This window comes from Cajanus cajan, chromosome 4 (genome assembly GCF_000230855.2).
Source record: "Cajanus cajan strain Asha chromosome 4, NIPB_CcT2T_4, whole genome shotgun sequence".
NCBI classification, from domain to species: Eukaryota; Viridiplantae; Streptophyta; class Magnoliopsida; order Fabales; family Fabaceae; genus Cajanus; species Cajanus cajan.
The window spans coordinates 1,376,763-1,399,368 of record NC_138520.1 but is presented as its reverse complement, the minus strand read 5'-3'; the positions used below and the strand labels follow the sequence as shown (position 1 = coordinate 1,399,368).

The 22,606-nt window shown below is 27.0% G+C and overlaps 2 protein-coding genes across 3 annotated transcripts; one reads left to right on the top strand and one right to left on the bottom strand.

Annotated features, from left to right (window-relative positions):
- Nucleotides 1–5,637: 5,637 nt before the first annotated feature.
- On the bottom strand, nt 5,638–7,934 carry LOC109802784 (protein SHI RELATED SEQUENCE 3). The gene is made up of 2 exons (XM_020364181.3): nt 6,448–7,934; nt 5,638–6,178 (listed from the first exon to the last, which is right to left on the bottom strand). The coding sequence occupies exons 1-2, from the start codon at nt 6,707–6,709 to the stop codon at nt 5,802–5,804; spliced, it is 639 nt and encodes a 212-aa protein (XP_020219770.1). The 5' UTR covers nt 6,710–7,934; the 3' UTR covers nt 5,638–5,801.
- Nucleotides 7,935–19,992: 12,058 nt separating this feature from the next.
- On the top strand, nt 19,993–21,721 carry BZS1 (B-box zinc finger family protein). Of its 2 annotated transcripts, none has more exons than XM_020364368.3 (3): nt 19,993–20,494; nt 20,978–21,370; nt 21,459–21,721. In XM_020364368.3, the coding sequence occupies exons 1-3, from the start codon at nt 20,309–20,311 to the stop codon at nt 21,534–21,536; spliced, it is 657 nt and encodes a 218-aa protein (XP_020219957.1). In that variant the 5' UTR covers nt 19,993–20,308; the 3' UTR covers nt 21,537–21,721. The 2 variants fall into 2 exon arrangements, with proteins under 2 accessions (XP_020219957.1, XP_020219959.1); XM_020364370.3 differs by having other exon boundaries at nt 19,994–20,494; nt 20,978–21,365.
- Nucleotides 21,722–22,606: the final 885 nt, after the last annotated feature.

The following is a 22,606-nucleotide window of genomic DNA, read 5'->3' as shown; positions in this document are numbered from 1 at the left end:
ACCACATTATAAATGATTAATTGATCCCAGAGCCTCAAATCATCATGATCTTTTACGTTGTCACCATGACACGCTTTTTTAGTTTAGGAAATTATGGTCACAAAGAATATATAAGAGAAAGAAGAAAAAATTAAACAACACAGTACAATGTAAACTTAACCAGATATGTGGGGCATATATTTTGAATATTTTTTTTTTGTCAAAGTACCATCTTTTTTAATTTTTGGTAGCAACATAGTATCATCGATTAAAACACAATTAGGTTTGCACTTCTCTGTGTGTCCATTGAGATGACCACATCACCTTTTATATAATATAAATATTTGTTGTGATTAGATCAGCACCTAGATGATGGTAGCTAATTATATTAAGTAAAGCATCAAACCATACTTTTCTTGGGTACATGCATCAAACTATAATTACTATTACTTTAGCATAATATTCCAGACAAGAATCGAGTGGGCTATATATGAAATGTGTGTGAATTCCGATCCCATGACAACCAGCTATGGATTAATTATAAATAAATAAAATTGGAATAATGATCCTTAAACATTATAATATCGACCATTGTTTGCATTAAACATCTAAAAAGAAATAATTAGAATATGTGTGATTTTTTTTGTTTTTTACTATCAAAATAAAGGCACTCTAAGAAAATGAGATTTTTAATATATATTATATGTGATTATAAACCCATACTTACTTTAAAGAAAGGGTGACTACATATTAAATGCAAAAAACAATTTTCTCTTAGAATTTTTTTTTCCATCCATTATTAAGAAATAGGATTTTGACTAACATAATACGAGGTTGACACGTAATCTTATTGTTTTAAATACATTGTCAAGAATTTGATCTCTAATTATGTTTATGAAAAAATATGTATTAAAATATATTATTTTCCTAAGAAGAGATTTTTTTATTCTAAAATTAAGTTACTTAGATTTACTTCATTCAATAATTTATGTTCTAAATCAAATTTCAATAATTTAATCATCGAATTTAAAGTTTTAATATGTAAATTAAGTCTAATTTTTTTTAAAAATTAAAAAATTATTTAATACTTCATTTTTATTAATTTAAATCAACGTATGAAATATTTTTATGATTATCCATCAAAATATATATATATATAAATATATATATATATATATATATATATATATATATATATAATGTATTGTACTAATTTGGTAAAAATAGGCATTTGTCTTTTATTAATTTTAGGTACACAAAAGAATATGTTCATTAGGTTAGTTATATGTAAAAAAAATTATTAGGTGTTTAATAATATCAAGTTTATGACCTTAATCAATTACTATATGATATATATTTAAGTTTTTAATTTTTTTTAAAAAAATTAGTAACACCAAATTACATGTCATATAAAGATTAATTAAGAATTGTGTAATAATAATTTTTCATCACTACCAACCAATTATTATAGCAAGTCAGAATGCTTTAATTTTATGTGAAAGTTTGGTCACACATGTAATTTATCTGGTGCTTTACTACAAAAGAATAATTGTATGTACTAAATTCACAAGATGTCTTAACATTCATAATCTCTTTGGTACAAAACACTACACTAAAAAAATGAAGCCCTTTATAAATTGTTTTTGGTTATTGGGCATTGTCTTATCCTAACTCCTTTAGCTTCTTTACTACATGTATGCATTTGTTTGTCAATATATGTTAATTTCCCTAGGTTTTGTACCTATGTATTTCTAAAAAATATATGGATTTTTAAACTCACACTAATGTACACAAGGTAAAATATGATGAAATGAATAAAGATAGTGTTGATAGATTGTGTAATATATAACAGAAAATACAATATGATGAACCTTGTTTATATAGCAAGTAACAAAGTAATAATCATTAGTTAGAAGTAATTAACTCAACTAACTTTCAGTTATTTAACAACCTTTTAAACTTTGAATTATTTCTAACACTCCTCCTTAATTCAAAGTTGCATTTACACTTACAAATTCAATTTAGTCCTTTAACTATCTAAAACTTTCTAACTTCAAGGCTTTAGAAATTATATTTGCCAACTGAATTTTAATTCCATAGTACTCTAGTTTCAACTTCTCATTGCTGACTTGATCTCTTAGGAAAGGAAACCTTATTTCTATATGCTTGCTTTTTCATGAGATGTTGGATGTCTTGCTAAATGAATGGTAGATATGTTGTCCACCAACAACTTCACATTATTTCCATTATTCACTTGCAATTCTTTCATCAAGCCATCTAGCCATACTGCTTGACATGCAATTTTTGAGGCTACAATGTACTTTGCTTCACAAGAGTGCTACAATAGGTTCGTGGAGGACCAAGAGATTGATGCTCTTCCATAAAAAAAAGAAGAAGATATAGCCTGTTGTGTTTTTCTTGTCACACTTGTCTCTGCACCAATTCAAATTAGAGTATCTAACCAATTTGGAAATAAAGTTCCAACGTTCACTATCCCTTACACATATCTTAGTATCCTCTTTGTAGCTAACAAGTCAGACTGCTTTGGCTCTTACTTGAATTTATTGATTAGCCTAACATTGATGCTTAGATCAGACCTTATATTGCAAAAATATTTCAAGCATCCAACTATCTTTCTATAGTGAGTAGAATCAACCAATTTTTCATTTGTATCATTCTCTAAGGCAAGTCCAACTTCAACTAATGTTCCTGTTAGATTATTGCTACATATTGACCTCTTTAATAGATTCTTTGCATATTTAGATTGATGGATCACTATTCCATATTGAGTCAATTTGAACTCAATCCCCAAAAAATAAGAGATGAGCCCAAGGTTACTCATCTCAAGTTTGCTCATCATTTAACCTTTGAACTTGACAATTGCATCCTCATTACTACTAGTAATTAGGATATCATCAACATATAGACACATAATCAACTTCTTTGATTTCTCACTGCCTTTCCAACATTTCACATAAATTCCATGTTTTGAGATGCATTTCTCAAAACCAATTTGTGACAAAAAGCTATCAATTATCTTGTTCCAAGCTCTTGGAGTTTGTTTAAGGACATAGAGTGCCTTCTTGAGCCTATACACTTTTCTCTCTTTACTTTTGATCTCAAATCGATGTGGTTGATGTACATAGACCTCTTCCTCTAAAGGACCATTGAGGAAAGCAAACTTCATATCAAGTTGATGCACGGACCAATTAACATTGCACTACAAGAAAAATGTAAATTTTCGACGAACATAATCTGTCGGTAAAAAAGAATATCCATTGGAAAGAGAGAATTTCTAAAGAATGTAAATTCGTTGAAAGAAAGGGCGTCGGAAAAAAAATCCATCAAACAATTTAATTATCAACGAATATATCTGTCAGAAATTACCGACGGATATATCAATAAGAAATTACTGACAGATATTCTGTCAGAAATTTTGTGGCACGAATAGCGACCGAATTTACAACGTCTATAAAATTTGATAAAATAAAAAATAAATATCTAGCGATTAATTTAGCGACTAAACTGAAAATTGTTTTTATTTTATTTAAAAAATAAAAACATACTTAGCAACCAATTTAGTGACGTTCGATTCGATCACCAATTTGATCCCCATATACAACAACGACCAAAATGATAGTGATCATTTGACGATTGAAATGTTCGGTCGCTAAACAACGACCTATGATATTTTTGTCGTTATATAACTTTGTGACCAGTGTTTTTGCAACTATTTAAATTTGATTGTTAAGTCGATCGTTAAGGTAAATAGCAATCGATTTAAATAATTTAGCGACTGATTTGAATGGTTGCTAAATGCCTTTTTTGTAGTGAAAGAAAAAAAAAATGTACATTCAACCAAACTTTTACACATAGTCTATTAGCTCAACATTTGGTTCGACATTTATTAATTTTAAAAAAAAATATAAGGCTAAATAATTTCAAATACTTTACAAAGTTAGACCAACATTTATTAAGTTTGTAACAAATTTTAAAATAATGAGACTCTTAATAAAAATAATTTATATAAAAGTTATGTTATACTTTTATTCAATACTACAAAACTTGATTTTAAAATTTATGTTAAATATATGTAATATTGTTTGTAATTATGTATTACATATGAATATTACGAATTTGATTAGGGTGTCATTAATTTTAATTTCTAAAGTGTGTTTAAAACCATAAATTTTTTAAATTATAAATTTAAATTTAATTCAATTTTATAAAATAATATATTCTATTATTTTGTTAACAATTTTTAATACTATATATATTATTTTTTCTATTATTTTTTTAATTGATTTTTAACACATTTTTTTATATATATCAAAAATTGAATATCTCAAATTTAAAGTTAAATTTACATGACTGAAAATTTATAACGGTATGATATCATTTTAAAATATAAATTTGAACATAATTTAATCTTGAATAAATATTACTTTTATTTATATATATTTTATTTTTTCATCTTATTAGCCGAGATTCATCTGAAATGACAATCATGACATGCACCCAACACACAAAATTTTGTGAAGTGTCCGCGCATCCGCCATTGGAACAAACAAAAAGAGTGTACCAAAGCTTCGAAAACTCCTCAGCAGCTAAACAGCACGTTGTGTCTTTTAGTCATATGTTATCATGCCATGTGGGCTTGTTCCTATCCAGAAACTTTGGGTTTGATGCAGCCTATTGACACGACATATATGACAAAATTTATTCATCTAAAAGATAAAGTTCAATACACAAATATTAGTACACAAATACAAATTTTTACATTATCATTTACCAATAAACTAAAAGTCATTTTAGTACAATTTTTATTATATTTTTTTTGGTAGCTACAATTTTTATCATATACCATCACGTATTTGTCATACATGAAGAGAAAAGGAGACTTATAACTAAAATTAAAGATCAGTTTTGCGGATAAAAATTAATGATTGTTCTGTTGTAAAAACATATATATATTCTTATTTTTTGTATAGTGAAAGTTACTTTCTCATGTAAATGTAGGCCGCATAGGTTAATCAATCAATAATATATATTTTTTATTTAAAGTCGAAAAGACGCATTCAAAATGAAAATTGACAATATTTTATTATAAAATTTTATTTTTAATTCCTTAATCACTAAAATGATAGGGAAAAAATAGAAAAAGAGACCAATGAAAATATAAGAAAAACATGAATTGAAAAAATATGATAAAGGAGAAAATAAGTAAATATTTTTATTAATAGAGAAAATAAGTGTATATTTAAATTTATTAATTAATTTTATAGAAAACTTGGAAACTTGTCCATGATATGCTTCAAGCTGGCAAAAGAGTAGACTTCAGAGTATAATAACGACAAAATGGACACGAAGTTCAGGAATTTGGGGGTCATTGGTGCTGGTGAAAAAATGGTTAAAGAAAAAGACTTTATTAAAAATAATTGGTTAATTCTTACTCAAATTAGTATTCACAAAGATAATGAATATTTCATATTAATAATATAATTTAAATAAATAAAAAAAGTGAATCACAGCAAAAGCAAGGCGACAAAACTGCAAAACTTATAGTTAGGGTGACCATCCACATGGTAAATTATCAAAACTATAAAGGGAATAACAATTGGAGTCATAGGTATTTCAACCAGAAAAGAACAAGCCCCCTCAGTCAAATTTGTTTAATTATTTTATTTTATTATCTAGGGTACGTATAGTTGCGTGTTTACTTGAAATGCTCCACAAAGCAAGTATTTCACATGACATCCATCAACACCGATATTCCATTCTATTATGCCTTGCATTGTCATCATGATCCAAAATGAAACTAATCAAGATCTTGGGTATGAGAAATATGGCATAAGAGGAAACGGATACGGTGGTGAAGTTAAAAGAGTCTCATCGTGACCAGAAGAGACCATAGTTGCACTTGCACCACTACTATCTCTAGTGTTGATTGAAGAATTATTCACAACACCAAGATTCTGCTGCTGACCAACAAGCCCCATCGAACTCTCACCCCTATTGTTATTATTATAGCTTTGGTCATCGGGGCCTTGATCATATAGTAATCCTCTAAATACATGTCCTCCAATGTTCACACATGTTTGATACGCTATTTCATTAACCGCATCATCCATAGAACGAACCTGAACGCACCGAAATATAGCCATCGAATTCGTAGCAGCCGGAAACTTCAACTCCAAACCTGAAATCAAGCTTGATATATGACAAAAAGAAAAGGAGTATACGTAACAATTAAGCTTGAGCATAAAAATACAAGTAGCTACTAGGCTTTTATATATCTAGTCTAGAAGTTTGATATATATATATCTGTCAATTGTCTGACTGAGAATGAGAGCATATAATTGAGAGCAAAAAAGCTGAAAAAACAATTACGTACTGTTCCTAGCTAGGGTTCTAGAGTACAGATCTTAACTTTGGTTTTATTATGTGCATAAATAGTAATTAATTAACCTGAACAAGGGTTGATCTGGTTGTGGTTTTGAGGAATATTATGTCCCTGAAAGTGATGTGGCTCCTTGTCCTTGTGGCGTCTCTTATCCGCAGGAGTCCAAGTGCTCTTGATATGTGTTTGGCACTGAAAGCCTTTGTTCTTGCAGCAAGTTCTGCACCTTGAGTATGAACATTCCTTCTTCGCTTGGTTTCCACAGTCTTGGCACTTTGAACCTCTTAATACTACCTCTTCTTCTTCTTCACCTTGCGTCGCCCTTCTCATTTCCTTTGTGGCACTGCTTCTAGACTATACCTACTCCTCCTAGTGATTGATGGGTCTAATTAAAAGAAAGCAACAATCTTCTTCTCTTTGTTAAAGAAATGGTTACCAAATATTGTTTATATTATCGTGCACTTCGCTCGAGTTCTAAAATACAAGTACAACATGGCAAAGTCGCTCACCGTATGGCAGGAGAATCTATTCTAGGTCCAAGTAAAATCCACGTCACTATGAACCACTGGGCAAAAATACCACAACTAAAAAAACAGTAATAAAAAAGAAAACGTGTTAGAATAAGGTAAAGGTTACAACAAAATGTAGGTATGAAATAGCTTTATTAATTAGTCTATGTGATTATGAATCTTCAACAATTCAGATGTCTTTGGTTTGAATATCAGAAACTAACAATTATTGTATGATGCAGATATAAAGTTAGCTGTCTAAAGTGCTTTTTTTGTATTTGTCTACAGAAATACTAGTAATATATCTTTTGATGCTAATTTTTATTTGGTTAAATTTCATGTTTGTCTCATCAAATAACATGGACTCACTATTAATTAATTTGTTAATGTTCTTTTTTTTGTTGCTCATAATGTCACACAGAGTCTAGCATATTCTTTTGTCCAGGCAAAATGGATGTCTTTTGTGTCTCTTTTTATATTTGGAGCCTTAAGATTATTGTTAAATTGTTAAAAGAATTTTTTACGATTATAATTTTAGTGTTTTGCATCTGCATAACTATTTATGGCCATTGCCAAATCTAATTATTATTATGAAAATTCATCAATACGTTCAAGTTCTAATCGACATTTAGAATTAGAGAAAGGGAGATAAATATAAGTAATTATATATGTAGGATGATATGGTGTGATACAAATATTTAAAAAAAATACTGCCTTTTAGAGCATTAGAGCCAAAAAAAACCAAATATTCAGAGTCGCTAGCTCCAAAATTTTATTTATATAGCATATCTAGCAACTATGGGTAGGCAGATAGTTTTTTAATTATGCATATGCCCCATATAACATATGCTGCACACCTATTAATTACTAAAAATAGTAAAAATCTTAAGGTTATCACCCATAGTATAATGATACTGGCTTTTTAACGTTGAATTAGCTAGCTTATGATAATATTTTAATTTTTTTTTTCATAACAAAAAATAATTTTAGTTAAAAAATAAATTGCTGGTATAAAATTAAAATTTATTATGGCAGAACTAATATTGTCTATATATGCTATTGGATTAATTTCCTTATTAACGAAAACAATTCTAATGCTCATATCACTGTTTTGTTGTCGACTTAATTATTCCCCCACTTTTGTAGTGTAGCGAAACTCAAATGTAGCTTTCGAACTCATGTTTTGGCTGGAAGAATTGTAGCATGTGGGGGTATCTTAAACCAGTGGGAACGAAGAAATTAAAGTGCGGCAATTTTAATTTTATATCTGGCCAAATTTTATGCCTTTGTCCCCATTTTCCATGGGATCTTTATTTTATTGTTTTTCCAGGTGAATAATTACTTTTTGAGAGCAAAAAAGAAAAGTAAGCCCAACAGTGAAGTTGACATTCTATATAGATCGTCATTTATTGTATGTATATGCGTGAAGCAACCCATAACTTAATAAGTTCTTTCAACTTTTGAATGTGGAATATGTAGTAAACTGTGAGATCACTCACACATGCTTGGAACTTGAAATAATATCCCACATTTTAGTTCTTGTAGAAACTGAATCAGCCGCTCATGTATGTATGAAATTTCATGGGGATCAATTCATCTGATCAAATATTGTTTTGGTCGACTCGAGGCCAAATTCATAATCATGGTATATGGAGTTACCAAGAGATTATTTTCTTCCCAGGAATTTTATTCTTACTCGTTTTTTACAATTAGGTGAAAAAGAAAAAAAAACAAAAAAGGAGATAAAATAAATAATATAATAAAAAACGGAGCAATAATATTTGAATGTTTCATAATTTTTAACATTTCATCAACACCTGACATTTTTATTTATTTATATCTATATTTTTTCTTTCTCTCATTAACATAGTTTTTGGTTAAAAAAAAAAAAAGAGAAGAATTTTATTGTTTGGTTCAATTCTTGGAAGGAGAGCAAAACTCTCGTGATCTAATTTTAACTCCTCTTCAATATTAGAGAAATTTAGAGGGGAGAAATTTTAAAATATTTTTAATAAAGTATTTAAATTTATCTTTATTTATGTTATTAAATTTATAATTATAAAAGTACAAATGTAAATTAGTTTTTAAAATTGTCTCATCTCCTCTTCTCATGAACCCAAAAAAAAAAGTTATCCTCACTCTTATTGAATTCCATCCCTCCTCCTATCTAATATTGTTTATGGTTTTAATTATAAGTAGGTTAAAAACTTATAGTTTCACTTATATTACCTTTTAATTAGTTCCTATAATCTAAAATAATCATTTTTAGTTTTTATATTTATATTTTTTAATATTTGTTTGTCCCTATAGTTTAAGATAGATATTTTTAATCCTTATATTTATAGTTTTTTTTTAATTATTTTAATTTTTATTATTAATTTTTTTTATAATTGTACTGTTCAGGCCATCATACCACCAACCCAATAGTGAGTCGAACATTTGGTGACTCACGTTATGTATGTCTCAACATTCGAATGACATTCTACTACATGTGTTGTATGTCTTGACATTTGAAGGACACTATGTGACATGTGTTGTGAAGATGTCGTATCCAATTGTAGATCAATAGTTTTATAATTAGTGACGTGTCTTAGTATCACTCCATTACATGAACTATGAAGACGTTGTAATTTGTGGGATTGTATGGTATTAATGATATATATATTGGATAATGGTCATAAATGCTTGGATTAGTGAAACCATTTAAGAATAATAAGGGTATAATGTCACCTATGGATATGGGAGCAAGAGATAAGAGATTTTAATCACAAGCATGAACTAGATATATACAAGGAGACTCCTAAGCTTGAAAGCTAGATTACAATCACTTAATGTTATGAATTGAGATAGTAGTTGGAATCCTCCAACAACCGTCCCACATATCAGAACAGTAACATTGTCTCTTTCATGTTAATGTATAGAGATATTCAATTTTGTGAGGATAAAAAAATGTCTCAACAATGGATGTCGCAAATGAGAGTATAAAAGAGACACAAAATATCGAGAAATCTAATTTAGAATAACTTCATTAAAATAAAATCGACATCAAACACATAAAATTGAATTAATATCTCATTCATGCCAAAACAAAAGAGACAACGGTACAAAAAAAATAATAGAGACTAAAATGATTAAAAAAATTATATATATATATATATATATATATATATATATATATATATATATATACACTAAAAAGATTTACCTTACTCTATAAGAACTAAAAAAATTTAAAAAAATAAATACATAGATTAAAATGATCAATTTTAAATTATAAGAATTAAAAGGTAAAATTAATAAAACTATATAGACTAAAAAAATATTTTAACTTTATAAGTAACATAACAAATTATCAAGATCGAGAAAAGTAATTAAATATATTTTTTTTATTAATTCTAGCATAATTTCAAATTTCATTCTAAAGATATTATTTATTGTTGTTTACAATTAAAAAAATATAATTTATTATTTATATAATTAGGACCAAAATTATTAATATTTTGGACGTCTGATAATATATATATATATATATATATATATATATTTTTTTTTTTTTTTTCTTTAACATAAAAACAAATTATATAATTACTTTACTGACAACAGTTAATTAGAAATATGTTTTAGCCGTTAACAGCTCTCTTCAGTCTCATCAATTATAATTAACAATGGTTGCAGCATATATTGACTATTGATGTGTCCATGATGAACAACGCTTATAACATGTATCTTAATGTTTCCATTTCATTACTGGCATTAGAATGAGCGTAAATTGGAATAGTATCCAACTTTTGGTCATTCGAACAGCTGATTGTTTTATTTATTTTATATGTTTGTTAGTCATTATCATCTCATGAAACTGATTCTCTAAGTAGCTTAATTAAGAAGGCATCTTCAATCTAAAAATTATTCAATATGGAACATATGCCAATTTCACCAACTAAATGGTTCGCTACAAATACGGAATATACCTAAACCCTACCCCTAAAGTTGGGGAACAAGCCCATGGGCCTCCCTTTTAACCCAAAGTTTGCACGATGATTCTATATTTTAACCCATTTAGAATGTGGGCTTTTTAGTCCGGACCGTTTAACTCGCGATTTAACCACGGATACGCAGACTAGCCCGTAGGATTTTTCACTATTTTTTATATAAAAAATGAACCAATCAATTGTTGACAAATACTTTTATTATTATTTATGTCAACATTTATGTGATGAAAAAAACACTCAAGTATATATGTTGGTTCATAAATGTGCATGGTAACAACATTGTCTTGGTTATTAATTTTGGGACCACTTAATTTTGATAGAGTAATGTTACTATTTAAGAATTAAATTAGTTTATTACAAATGTTTAAATCAAATTAATGAGTGAAATATAAATTTGGACAATTATTTTTTTATATATTTTTAAAATAATGTGGGTTTACAGTTTTACAGAGTTGAATGCAGACCTGAAAAAATTACTCATTTAAAATGTAAACCATTGTAATGGGTTATTTAAATTGAGAGTCTTTGAAGAACAACAATTTATATACTTAACTCTATCTATATTAACTTAATCCCATTGATGGAAAAGTTCCACAATAATTAAAAAAACATATAGTTTATTTTAACTATATAAACAACATTAACAAAATTTTCATTTCACATGGTGTGGTTGTCTGTGTTGGAAAATAAAAAGTCTTCAATTAAACAAAATAAAGACAACTAAAATACACATAAGTCAGGATGCTTGAATCCAAATTTTCCTAAACATTTTGGACAATATAGTAACTTTCAAACTTAATATATATAAATAAGCTCAATATTTCAAAATCTCAATCTAATCTTAAATTCTAACATGATATCATATTTCATATAACTCTACTTAACTTTAAAGACAAATTTTTTAGAGATATTATTTGTCATTATATCTTTCTTAACCATTTTCTTTAATGTCTTTTCTCCTCTCTTTTTTCACATAACTAAATACCATGCTATATTCTCTTTTCAATATTTTCATTGTATGTATTTAAACTACTCTTGTATATGTCAATTTAACACCTTGATTTTCTGAAGTCTTCCATAACACTTCTGTTAGCACTTGATCATTAATTATATTTTCAAATCAATAAATAACATATATAGGTTTTTTCCTTTGCTTCCATATATATCTTTCCATCAACTCCCATATGACTTTTGCGGAATACCTTCTTGCCATAAAACTAAATTGGGTTTCTACGATCCTCATCACTTCAAATATAGGATATGAAGGACTCTTCTTCTTTTATTCACTTTATCATGTTCAGATGTTATACATGTTAATGTTTGTATTGTCCATATATATAATACCAAATTTTTTTGGATTTGAGTCTTTTAAAACAAGTATCTCACTTAGAAGATAAGTAAATAATATCAATCGTCGATGGAAAAATATTAGTTATCAATATTTATAATAAATCATGATTATGCTAATTAGAATATTAACCCTTTTTTTTATTAGTAGCTAATATTACTTAATTTAAAGAGTTAATTCTCAAAATTTTAATAATTATGATTGTGAACCTATGGATCTTTTTGTTTTTTTCGTTTTTCTTGATCAAGAACCTGTCAATTTCGAAAGAGAAATTTGGGCACACAAAGTTGAAAAAGAAGGCCCAACAATACCATAAAGGATCTTTTACGTGATCACGATAACAAGTAGACGTATAGTTTTGTTATGGCCCATTGATGCCATGATTTTATTTTCTCATGCATCGAAGTGATCGATGGACCAAAAACAATTTTGAAGTGTGCATCTCGACGAGGTATGAATATTTCCACTCCTTCCAGATAAAGGCAAGGTGCACTTGAAAATGGAGGGTGTATAGGGTATAGAATGCCACCAATCCCAGCTTGCGTAATAATGTTTGATGACGAGAAAGGAAAAATAAGAGACAAATTGTACAACCCTCTTTATTAAATGGGTTAATGTGTTGTACAGTGACACATTTATAATTTACGTAAAAGAAAAAGAAGTGTATAATTGACAAGTTGGTGTAGCAGTAGCTGGCTAGAAGAAGCTACAAGAAGAGTGATGGGGTCACCGTATTTATAACGCCAAGCTACAAATCAAAATGGGGTCCACAATTCATCGTTAAATGTTCCTCATACTTATGTGACCCATGTGAATTATGCAACCCTCAAAGCAAACAGAATGTAGGCAACTTCCACAATCCTTCTGGCCATGAAAACCTTTTCAAGAAAAGAGCATATCTATATCATATATCTATATTTTCCTTATAATTCTTCATCAAAAACCTTTCCCATTAATAATATTCCATCTTCATGAATAATGGCCCAATCAATAATTTCATATAGCTCATCATATCACCTACCTACCTATTCTTTTGATATCGATGTATTGGCTATGTTTATCTGAAAGAAAATGATAAAGAAATTGTATATTTTCTTTATCATTTAGATTTTTTAGTGACTTTCACTTATATATACATCACTTTAAGTTAAATTAATCTTTTTCTAAAAGAAAAGTTAGAATATATATGGTGTGAAAAATTAGTGTGCCACAAAGAAACATGATCTATGAAACTAAAATTTCTATCTGTATATATGCTTTGTCCTTATTTCTCTATCGTAGATGCCATGCCACACTCATGACTCAACCCAAGTGGCGAGGACTCTTCTCATATATGGTGTTGTGTTCCATCTGAAAAGCTTAGTGTCTTAACCAATATATGAGTTGAGCCCACTTGAGTGGCAAGTAAAGGATCTATTTGTCTATGAATCACATGCTTTTGCACAAAAACTACTTGTCATGTAATTGAAAACCTCATCCATATATGTATTGGGACTTAAAAGACTTAAATTCGCAATGATCTCCAAAGGTGCTAGTTACCTTTTTGATGCCGACAACTTGTTTATCATAAAATATCTTGTTCAAAGATTCTCAAACGAGATCATCATCCATCAACCATATCCAGTATCCACTTCCAAAAAAAGTGTTGTTTGTCGTCTAGTTGGGTCGAGTACTTTAATCACTTTTCCATTCTCTCCTTGCACTTACCAATTTTGATCATGTACGTGTTTATCAGTTATCACTATACCAGATATGGCCAAATACACGATCAATGCAAGGAAGAGCAGAGAGTGCAACCATTTTAGAAATACGTTTAGAAATTCACCTTGGAATATTATGAAATCAAAACAAAAAGACAGCCTAATGATCTGACCAAAAGCAGAACTAAGACACCTCCGTTTGAGGTCCTTATTTTGCTTTGTTTATAAAGCACATATGATTAATAATGTTTTTTTTTTGGAGCTAGTGTTTATTAAATAATAAAAATTTATATAAGTGTTGTGTAATTGTAAAACTTACTTAGGAAATGGGTGTTTTTCGGAATCTTCCACGAAAAATGTAATAAGATAACAATAATAATAAATTACGATAACAACAATATAATAACATTATTTGTAATTTTTTAATTTAAATTATTTATTTTAATTTATGAGTAGTTATTCTTATATTTTCATATTATCAAGTCTTTTCATTTGAGGTTATATATCAACTATTAGTTAAACTTTTTACTTAAGTCCAAAATTAATATATATATATATATATATATAATTGAATTTTTAATTTTTATAATTTTTGCAATTAAATTGTTGGAGTTAGTTTACAACGATTTGTTTCAATTATATAAAAAAAAGTATTATTTATTTTAAAAATAGTTATAATCAGTTTGATTCCTAGAATTGTCTAAAAATATGCATCAAAGAGGATAATAAATTGAATTAGAAAAATTTAAGTTACAATTAATCAGAGATGAAATCGTAATATTATAAAAGAAAAATAATATTTTTATTTTAATTAATTTGGTAAAATTAAATTAGACCCACATTCTTCCTCTAAAATAATATTAGAGTTATTCTGATTCCATTTAACTCAATAAAAAAGTCATCCATTAAGTAATGTACTCATCAAGTCAAATAGATGTAAGAAAGAGTGTATTGTTACCAAATTCACATTCTAAGTTGTTTATGTTACTGTATAAATTATTACTGTTCAAATTCACGTCTAAAATAATATAGAGTTATCCTAAACTTATATTTAAATCATTACTGTTTTCTAATTCTATTAATCACTTGAAATATTAAACATAAACTAAAAATTGTTAAAAGGAGTGGGTACTTAATTACATGTAAATTAACCATTTTTTTAATTGGGTATCGATTCAAACTGTAAAAAGTAAGGTCTGACAATAGTTGAGCGTAGGGGACCAATATTTTGACAAAAAGTCGCTTTCTTTATATTAATAAAAATTATTTTTCTAGGTATGGCACGTCTCAATAATTGATGGCTCGTAATGTCACATATGAGCTAGAAAATTGTGAAGATTACGTTAGAAGTTTGTTCATGAATAATTTAAATAGAGTAATTTTTTCGTATGAAGAATTTTAAATTTTTTTAGGTGAAATAATTTATTTGAAAGAGAAATTTATAAAGAATTTGAAATTTAAATATTTATAAAATTTTTTAAAATAATAAAATTTAAAATTTTCTATAAAAGTAAGAATTTGAAATTTTTGATATTTTTTTCTTTTTATTTTACTTATATATTTTACCTTATCTTTTATCTTTTCATATTTTTAATTATTGAATATTTAAAAATATTTTTAAAATTATTAAATATTATTTAATATTTTTTTAAAAAATTATTAAATATTTAAAAATTAGTTAATATTTATTTTTATAAAATTTAATTTAAAAATTTTAACATATAAATATATTTTGGCTTAAATATATTTTTAGTCCCTCAAATATAAGATAAAATTGTTTTTCGTCTCTCAAATTTAAAATTGTTATTTTTAGTCCCTGTAATTTTCAAAAATCTTGTTTTAGTCTCTTAGGTCACCAATAACATATTTGAAAGTGATTAATTAAGACAGTTATGCAATATCAACCAGATTTAATGTGATATTTTCATTAATAGGGACACTAATAGGTAGATTTTATGCAATAATGTTTGATAAATTTCTTAACAAAATTTGAATATAAGAACTAAAATAAGATTTTTTGAAATTACAGAGACTAAAAATAATAATTTTAAATTTGAGGGACCAAAAACAGATTTATCCTAAATTTGAGGGATTAAAAACATATTTAAGCCATATATTTTTAAAATCAATTTTACCATGTTAGAATCAAATTATCACATCCAACCTAACAATTTATAATTTATAATTTGTTTGGATGGGAAATTTAAATGGAGTAATTCATTTATTTGAATAATTTCAAATTCTTTGAAGTAAAATATCTTGTTTGGATAGAGAATTTATAAGGAATTTAAAATTCAAACATTTGTGAAATTCCTTAAAATAGTAGAATTTCAAATTCTCCAAAAAAAGTAAGAATTTAAAATTCTTCGTATTTTTTCTTCTTCTTATTTCACTTATATATTTTTATCTTATCTCTTATCTCTTCATGTTTTTAATTATTGAATATTTAAAAATATTTTTAAAATTATTAAATATTATATAATATTAATTTTTAAAATTATTAAATATTTAAAAATTAGCTAATATTTATTTTTATAAAATTTAATTTAAAAATCTCAACATATAAATATATTTTTAAAATCAATTTTACCATGGTGGGAATCAAATTATCATATCCAATTCAACAATTTAAAATTTGAAAATTTTGAATTGACTTATCTAAACAAAATATTTTAAAAATGATAAAAATTAAAATAAAAGTAATTCCAATATCAAGAATTTAAAATTTCTTATCTAAACACATTTTTCAATATATTTGTCCAGATATTACGAATGACAAAGATAATTTAAATCTTAATTTAAGTTCTATTATGTACTTATCGAGTGATTATGTTATTGTATGTTTTTAAGGTCTTCTTATATAATAATAATAATAATAATAATAATAATATTTCATAAATATTTAAAATTATTTTAAAAACAAACATTAAATAAATTTTAAAGATTTTAAGACTCATATTTCATTAAATATTTATAACCTGAGTGTGATATAAGCTGAGAAGTTATAGATTTATTTTAGTTTTTTTTTTTAAGAAGTATAATTCCTTTTCGTCATATCAACTCTTATAAAAATAAAATAATATATTAATATTTTCAATTATGACTTGATATTTAAAATAAAAATTTAACTTTAATAGTAAAAAAATATAAGTACTAAATCACTTAAATTAATGACTTTTGACGTCATAAATTATCAATAAAAAATTCATGTAACAAATGTATTAATGATGAGATAAATTAAAAAAAAAATAGAGTCAATAAAATATTTAAAAAATAAGACATCAATGTATTTAAGTCAAAATTCTATGTAAACAAATAGGATAAAACATTAAGTAATTTACTTTCCATATATTATTTTTTGAACTTAGAAAAAGAGTTGTAATCTTGAAAAAAAAATGACTTGTAATGAAGCATATTGATCATTTTTTTTAAAAATTAATGAAAAAAATATTTTATATTAATTTTTATAAAAATATATAATCTTGATGTAATATTTTTTATGATTAGATGATAGTATAAAATTATTTTATTTATAATAATTAATTTTTATGATTGAATATAAAAATTTGTTAATATTTATAATATGTTTAAATATATTTTTAGTCTTTGTTAAATGAGAGAGTTTTGATTTTAGTTTTTATAATTTTTTTTATATTTTATATTCTTATAAAATTTTTAAACATTATTTTTGGACCTTATAAAATATTTTTTATTTTTGTAAAATTAGTAAATTTCAATTTTATTCATTGTTAAATATTTTTCTTTATTTTCCATCCTTTTAAAATTTAAAATAATTATCTTTGATCGTTGACCATGATTAAAAGAGATAAATAATATTATTTTTAAAACTTACAAAACTTTTTAGAGTATCACACATTAACATGGTGTAACTAACATTTATGATTAACATATAAGTTGATCACTTAAATTTTTAATAAATAAATAAGTAGTTAAAAACGATTAAATACAATATTGATTAAAAGCAACGATCTTAATTTTTTAATAATTGTAAAACAAAAAATTTATCGAGACCAAAATCAAAATTTATTCATTTGATAAAAAAATTAATTAAATATTTATGATAATTATCTTAAAGTCACATACAAATTATAATTTTTTATTAATTAACTATATAAAAAAATTTATACTCAAAATATATCACTATTAAACTCATAATAATATAGATCCTTATTCTCAATAACTAGTCTATAAATTTTAAGTTGGGAAGATAATTATAATATATGAATTAGTAGAGGTAATAGTCATATCATAAATATCCTTTTTAATTACATTTAAAATTATGGTTGCAATTTATAACCATGCTTATATATCATATTAAAAAAAGTTAAAAATCATGTAGGGGCAGCTGCCCCCACACCTCTTAAGGTGGATTCCTCGTTGCTCATTCTTAAAAGTCTCGTTTCTCTATCTAAACTAGCAGATGATCATGAATGAGTTATTAAAAAAGTATATATGGATCCGTTTATTTTAAGAATAAATTTATTTAGTCTTATTTTATTTAATAATTTATGTTTTATATTAAATTTTAATGATCTAACCGTTAAATTTAAAGTTTTTAATGTATAGATCAAATATGTAATTTAAAAAAAATTAAAAATTATTTGATATTTCATTTATTAATTCAAATTGATGGATAATCATAAAATCAATTTATACATCGATTTGAATTAATGAAACAAACTATAAAATGATTTTTAATTTTTTTAAAAATTTACATTATTGATTTATACATTTTAAATTCAACAATTGAATCATTAAAATTTAATGTAGAACATGAGTTATTAAATAAAGTAAGTTTAAGTAGACTTACTCTTGGAATAGACAGATCCCTCCTAATATATATATATATATATATATATATATATATATATATATATATATATATATATATATATTATTTTCCCGAAGAAAGATAAAATGAGGAAAAAATACGAAGTACAATGAATATAATATAATAGAGAAAATAAGTTGTGAAAAAGTTGTATAAATATTATAGCTCATTAGGTCTTACGATAATCTTGAAAATGACTTCTAAAAAATGATACATTGGTGCTTAAATTACGAGTAAAGACTTTGGGGGCACAGTTATTAATAAAGACGGTTTTGAAACAGCCATCAGAATTATTGAAGTGATAAGCAAATTTGACTAATAATTAACGAGTCCATGTTATATGGAAGGAAAGTCCATGTAATAATATGTTAAATTAAGATTAGTCCCATACGCTATGCAAAGAAACCTCCCGAAACTCAAGCAAAAGCCTTAAACCCAAGTTGAAAACTTAAAATTAACCTTTATAAGATCACGAGGTTACTTATAACAGTTTTCAATGGTAGCACGGCCATTGGCAAGTAATTAATATATAATCTCTACCCGTGTCCCATATATATTTACACAACCATTCATCTTTAATGTATCCATAAGTTTATTAAGTATTTACAAAAATATATATGTATATTTTATTGAGATTTGTTATATGGGTTGAGATTTGATAATTTATACTTTTCTTTTAAGTAATAAGTTAGGAAACTAATTTTTGTATATTAATGATTGAGTAAGGAAACTATATTATATATATGAATTGGATGATCCGGATATTTATTCTGCTTTATCGTAAACATAATATACAAATAGTTATTTATCCCATCCCTGTGTCTGTGTGCGCTCTTACAAGAAGGATTTGAACCTTGATTTGTGGAGTAACCTTAAACAGCGTTATATCACTTTCTTTCTTTCTTTCTTTCTTTTGATCCATATTTGTATATTGTTGGTGAAAAGTGAGAATATCCATGGATATAAGTTAGGCTAAGAGGGAAGCTTTGTAAGGAAATAGGTAGCTGGCACCTCCGTTCCAGCACCTTTGGACATCATTTAGTTTAGTGTGTGTCTACACTAGAACAGTGATTATTAGCATTATTTATTTAAATAGAAAGGGAAGGTTAAAAGTGGAGTTAGTTAGCTTTTGAATCAATAAAGGAATAGCAGATAACGCAGACCATGCCGGAGAGTTCAGAAGCACTCAGACTGAGAGTGAAAGGTTTTGTTTTTGCACTTGCTATTCAATACGATACATAATAATACGCCAACTTGCTCTCTCTCTCTCTCTATTTATTCAAAGAAAGAGAAAGTGAGAAATATACTGCATGTATGTATATATGTATCTCAATCCTCCAGAGTTCTCTCAAAGTCAGAAATCACTAAATACCCCTCTCACCCTTTCTGGATCCTAACACCCAAGTCGCCCATAATTCTTTTGTCCCCATACACACACACACACATAACCATTTTCTCCGACATTAATTAAAACCACAACATACAAGCAAACACAAGAGAGCACAAAGTTAGCAAAGAGAGATAGAGAAGGATGAAGATCCAATGTGATGTGTGTGACAAAGTGGAAGCCTTGGTCTTCTGTCCTGCAGATGAAGCTGCTCTTTGCCACACCTGTGATCGCACCATTCACCACGCCAACAAGCTTGCAACCAAACACGCTCGCTTCTCTCTCCACTACCCCACCTCCCAAGACTTCCCTCTTTGTGATATCTGCCAAGTACTCCTCCCTCCCTTCTCTCTTCCATTATTCATTACCATGTCTTCAAAATATCTCACACACGTATGTTCTTTCCAACACAATCACCAATTCACTAAAATACTCAATCTAAGGTCTTTCTGTGTAGAAAAATATTTGTAGAAACAACTCATCAATTATTTTTTCGACAAGCATCTGCTCAGATATTCGATCTCAAAATCTGTATATAGAAAAATATCTCTTACAAGTGTTCGATAACTTTTGGTCATATATTCGATCGCTAAATTTATGTATATAAAAAATTATCTGTTGAAAAATGTCAATTACTTCGTCGGCGAACATATGGTCAGACATCTGATCAGATATTCGATCTCTAGCTAGCTAGGTCTTTATATATAGAAAAATATCTCTTGAGGTTAATTAGTTCCTGATTTTTGACCTAATGAAAACATAAAATAAAATAGTATTAGTAAATAATAATGATTTTTTTTATTTATTTAACAGGAGAAGCGTGCATATGTATTTTGCCAAGAAGACAGGGCCATACTATGCAGGGAATGTGACCTTCCTATCCACAGAGCCAATGAGCATACACAAAACCATAACAGGTTTCTTCTAACGGGTGTGAAGCTTTCTGGCACTTCTTTGGACCCCATTTCGTCGTCCTCCACCAATTGCACCACTGGCTCCCAAGCTCGATCTAAAATGAACAGACCCAGATCAGTTTCCAATGAAAATGCGAGTTCTTCTTTCAAGGTTGAGGACAACGTAGCTAGTGACACCGGTTCGGTTTCAACAACTACAAGCAGCATTTCTGAGTACTTGATTGAAACAATACCCGGTTACTGTTTCGAAGACCTTCTTGATGCTTCATTTGCACCTAATGGTTTCTGTAAGGTTTGCTATAAACCTTAAGTGTATGCATATAACTTGTTTATATTCCGAGGTTTTATGTAACAACCTTGAACCGTGTTTGTTGTTGCAGAAGCAGGACTATGAATATGATCATCGTTGGGCATTTCAGGAGATAGATCTTGAAGTTAGGACGCGTTTGTTTCCCTAGATTGGTTCTTTGGTTGGAGTTAAGGGAATTGTAGAAGCGAAGGGGTTCATTGGGGATAAGAAATGGAGTCATTATTATTATTAAGGTTTTGTACCATTCCTGAAACTAGTCATCAAAAAATTTGATGATATAAACTATTTGTAAAAATCTGTTGGAAAATATCTTCTTTGTTTTTATGGTCTGCATTTCTTTTTTGGTTCGCTGCATTCTTTATAATTTCTTTTTTCATTTTTTATTCTCAGCCACTGTTTGGCCTTTTATTTTAGTCTTTTCCTATTTTGTTTTAGTTAATATTCTTTTGAGGTCCAAAATTTCATTATTATGAACATGATCTTTGAATAGCACAATTGAATATTATGGTTGTACTTTCTTAAACTGGAAGTCGGCTAAAATTTTTTAGTATTTTTTTTTATACGACTTGTAACTTTATGTGTATAATAATTTAAAAATGATCCTAATGCATCTATAAACATCTGGGTATCAAATTGTCATAATTGATAGGCAATGCTAATAAACGAGAACAACCGACAGTTTTGCGTAGTTGTAATGCGACGTTGATTGATCATGATGGATGGCAGGAATTTTCAAGCTGTTATATTGGTCACCTTGGGGATATTTAGAGAACGACTTCACATAATCTTCAAAACCGAATTTAGGGGTTGGTGTAAGGGCTTTTGGCTTTGAAAATTGAATAGAACTGAATTTGATACAATCAGTTTCAACTATTGAACGTGATTGAGATATGTGGTTAATAGGTGTTTGATTCGATGTTAATAACGTGATTTTTCACGTCAAATTAGAAGTAAGTAATTTTAATTTTCACATTTCAGATATAATTGACGTAAAAATATATTATAAAATGCTAAAACAAATACACACTAAATTAATTTTAAACACAAATTTTATATTAAGATTAAGGATTTGTAAAAATATATACTACCTAAATCTTATATCCTGATGTCCATGTTTTATGCTTTGAAATATTCCTAGTATTGTTTTATGATTTTTTTTTCTTATTCATTTATTTTCTTTTTCAGTCCTTCTCATAAGGTTGATACTAAGAAGATATT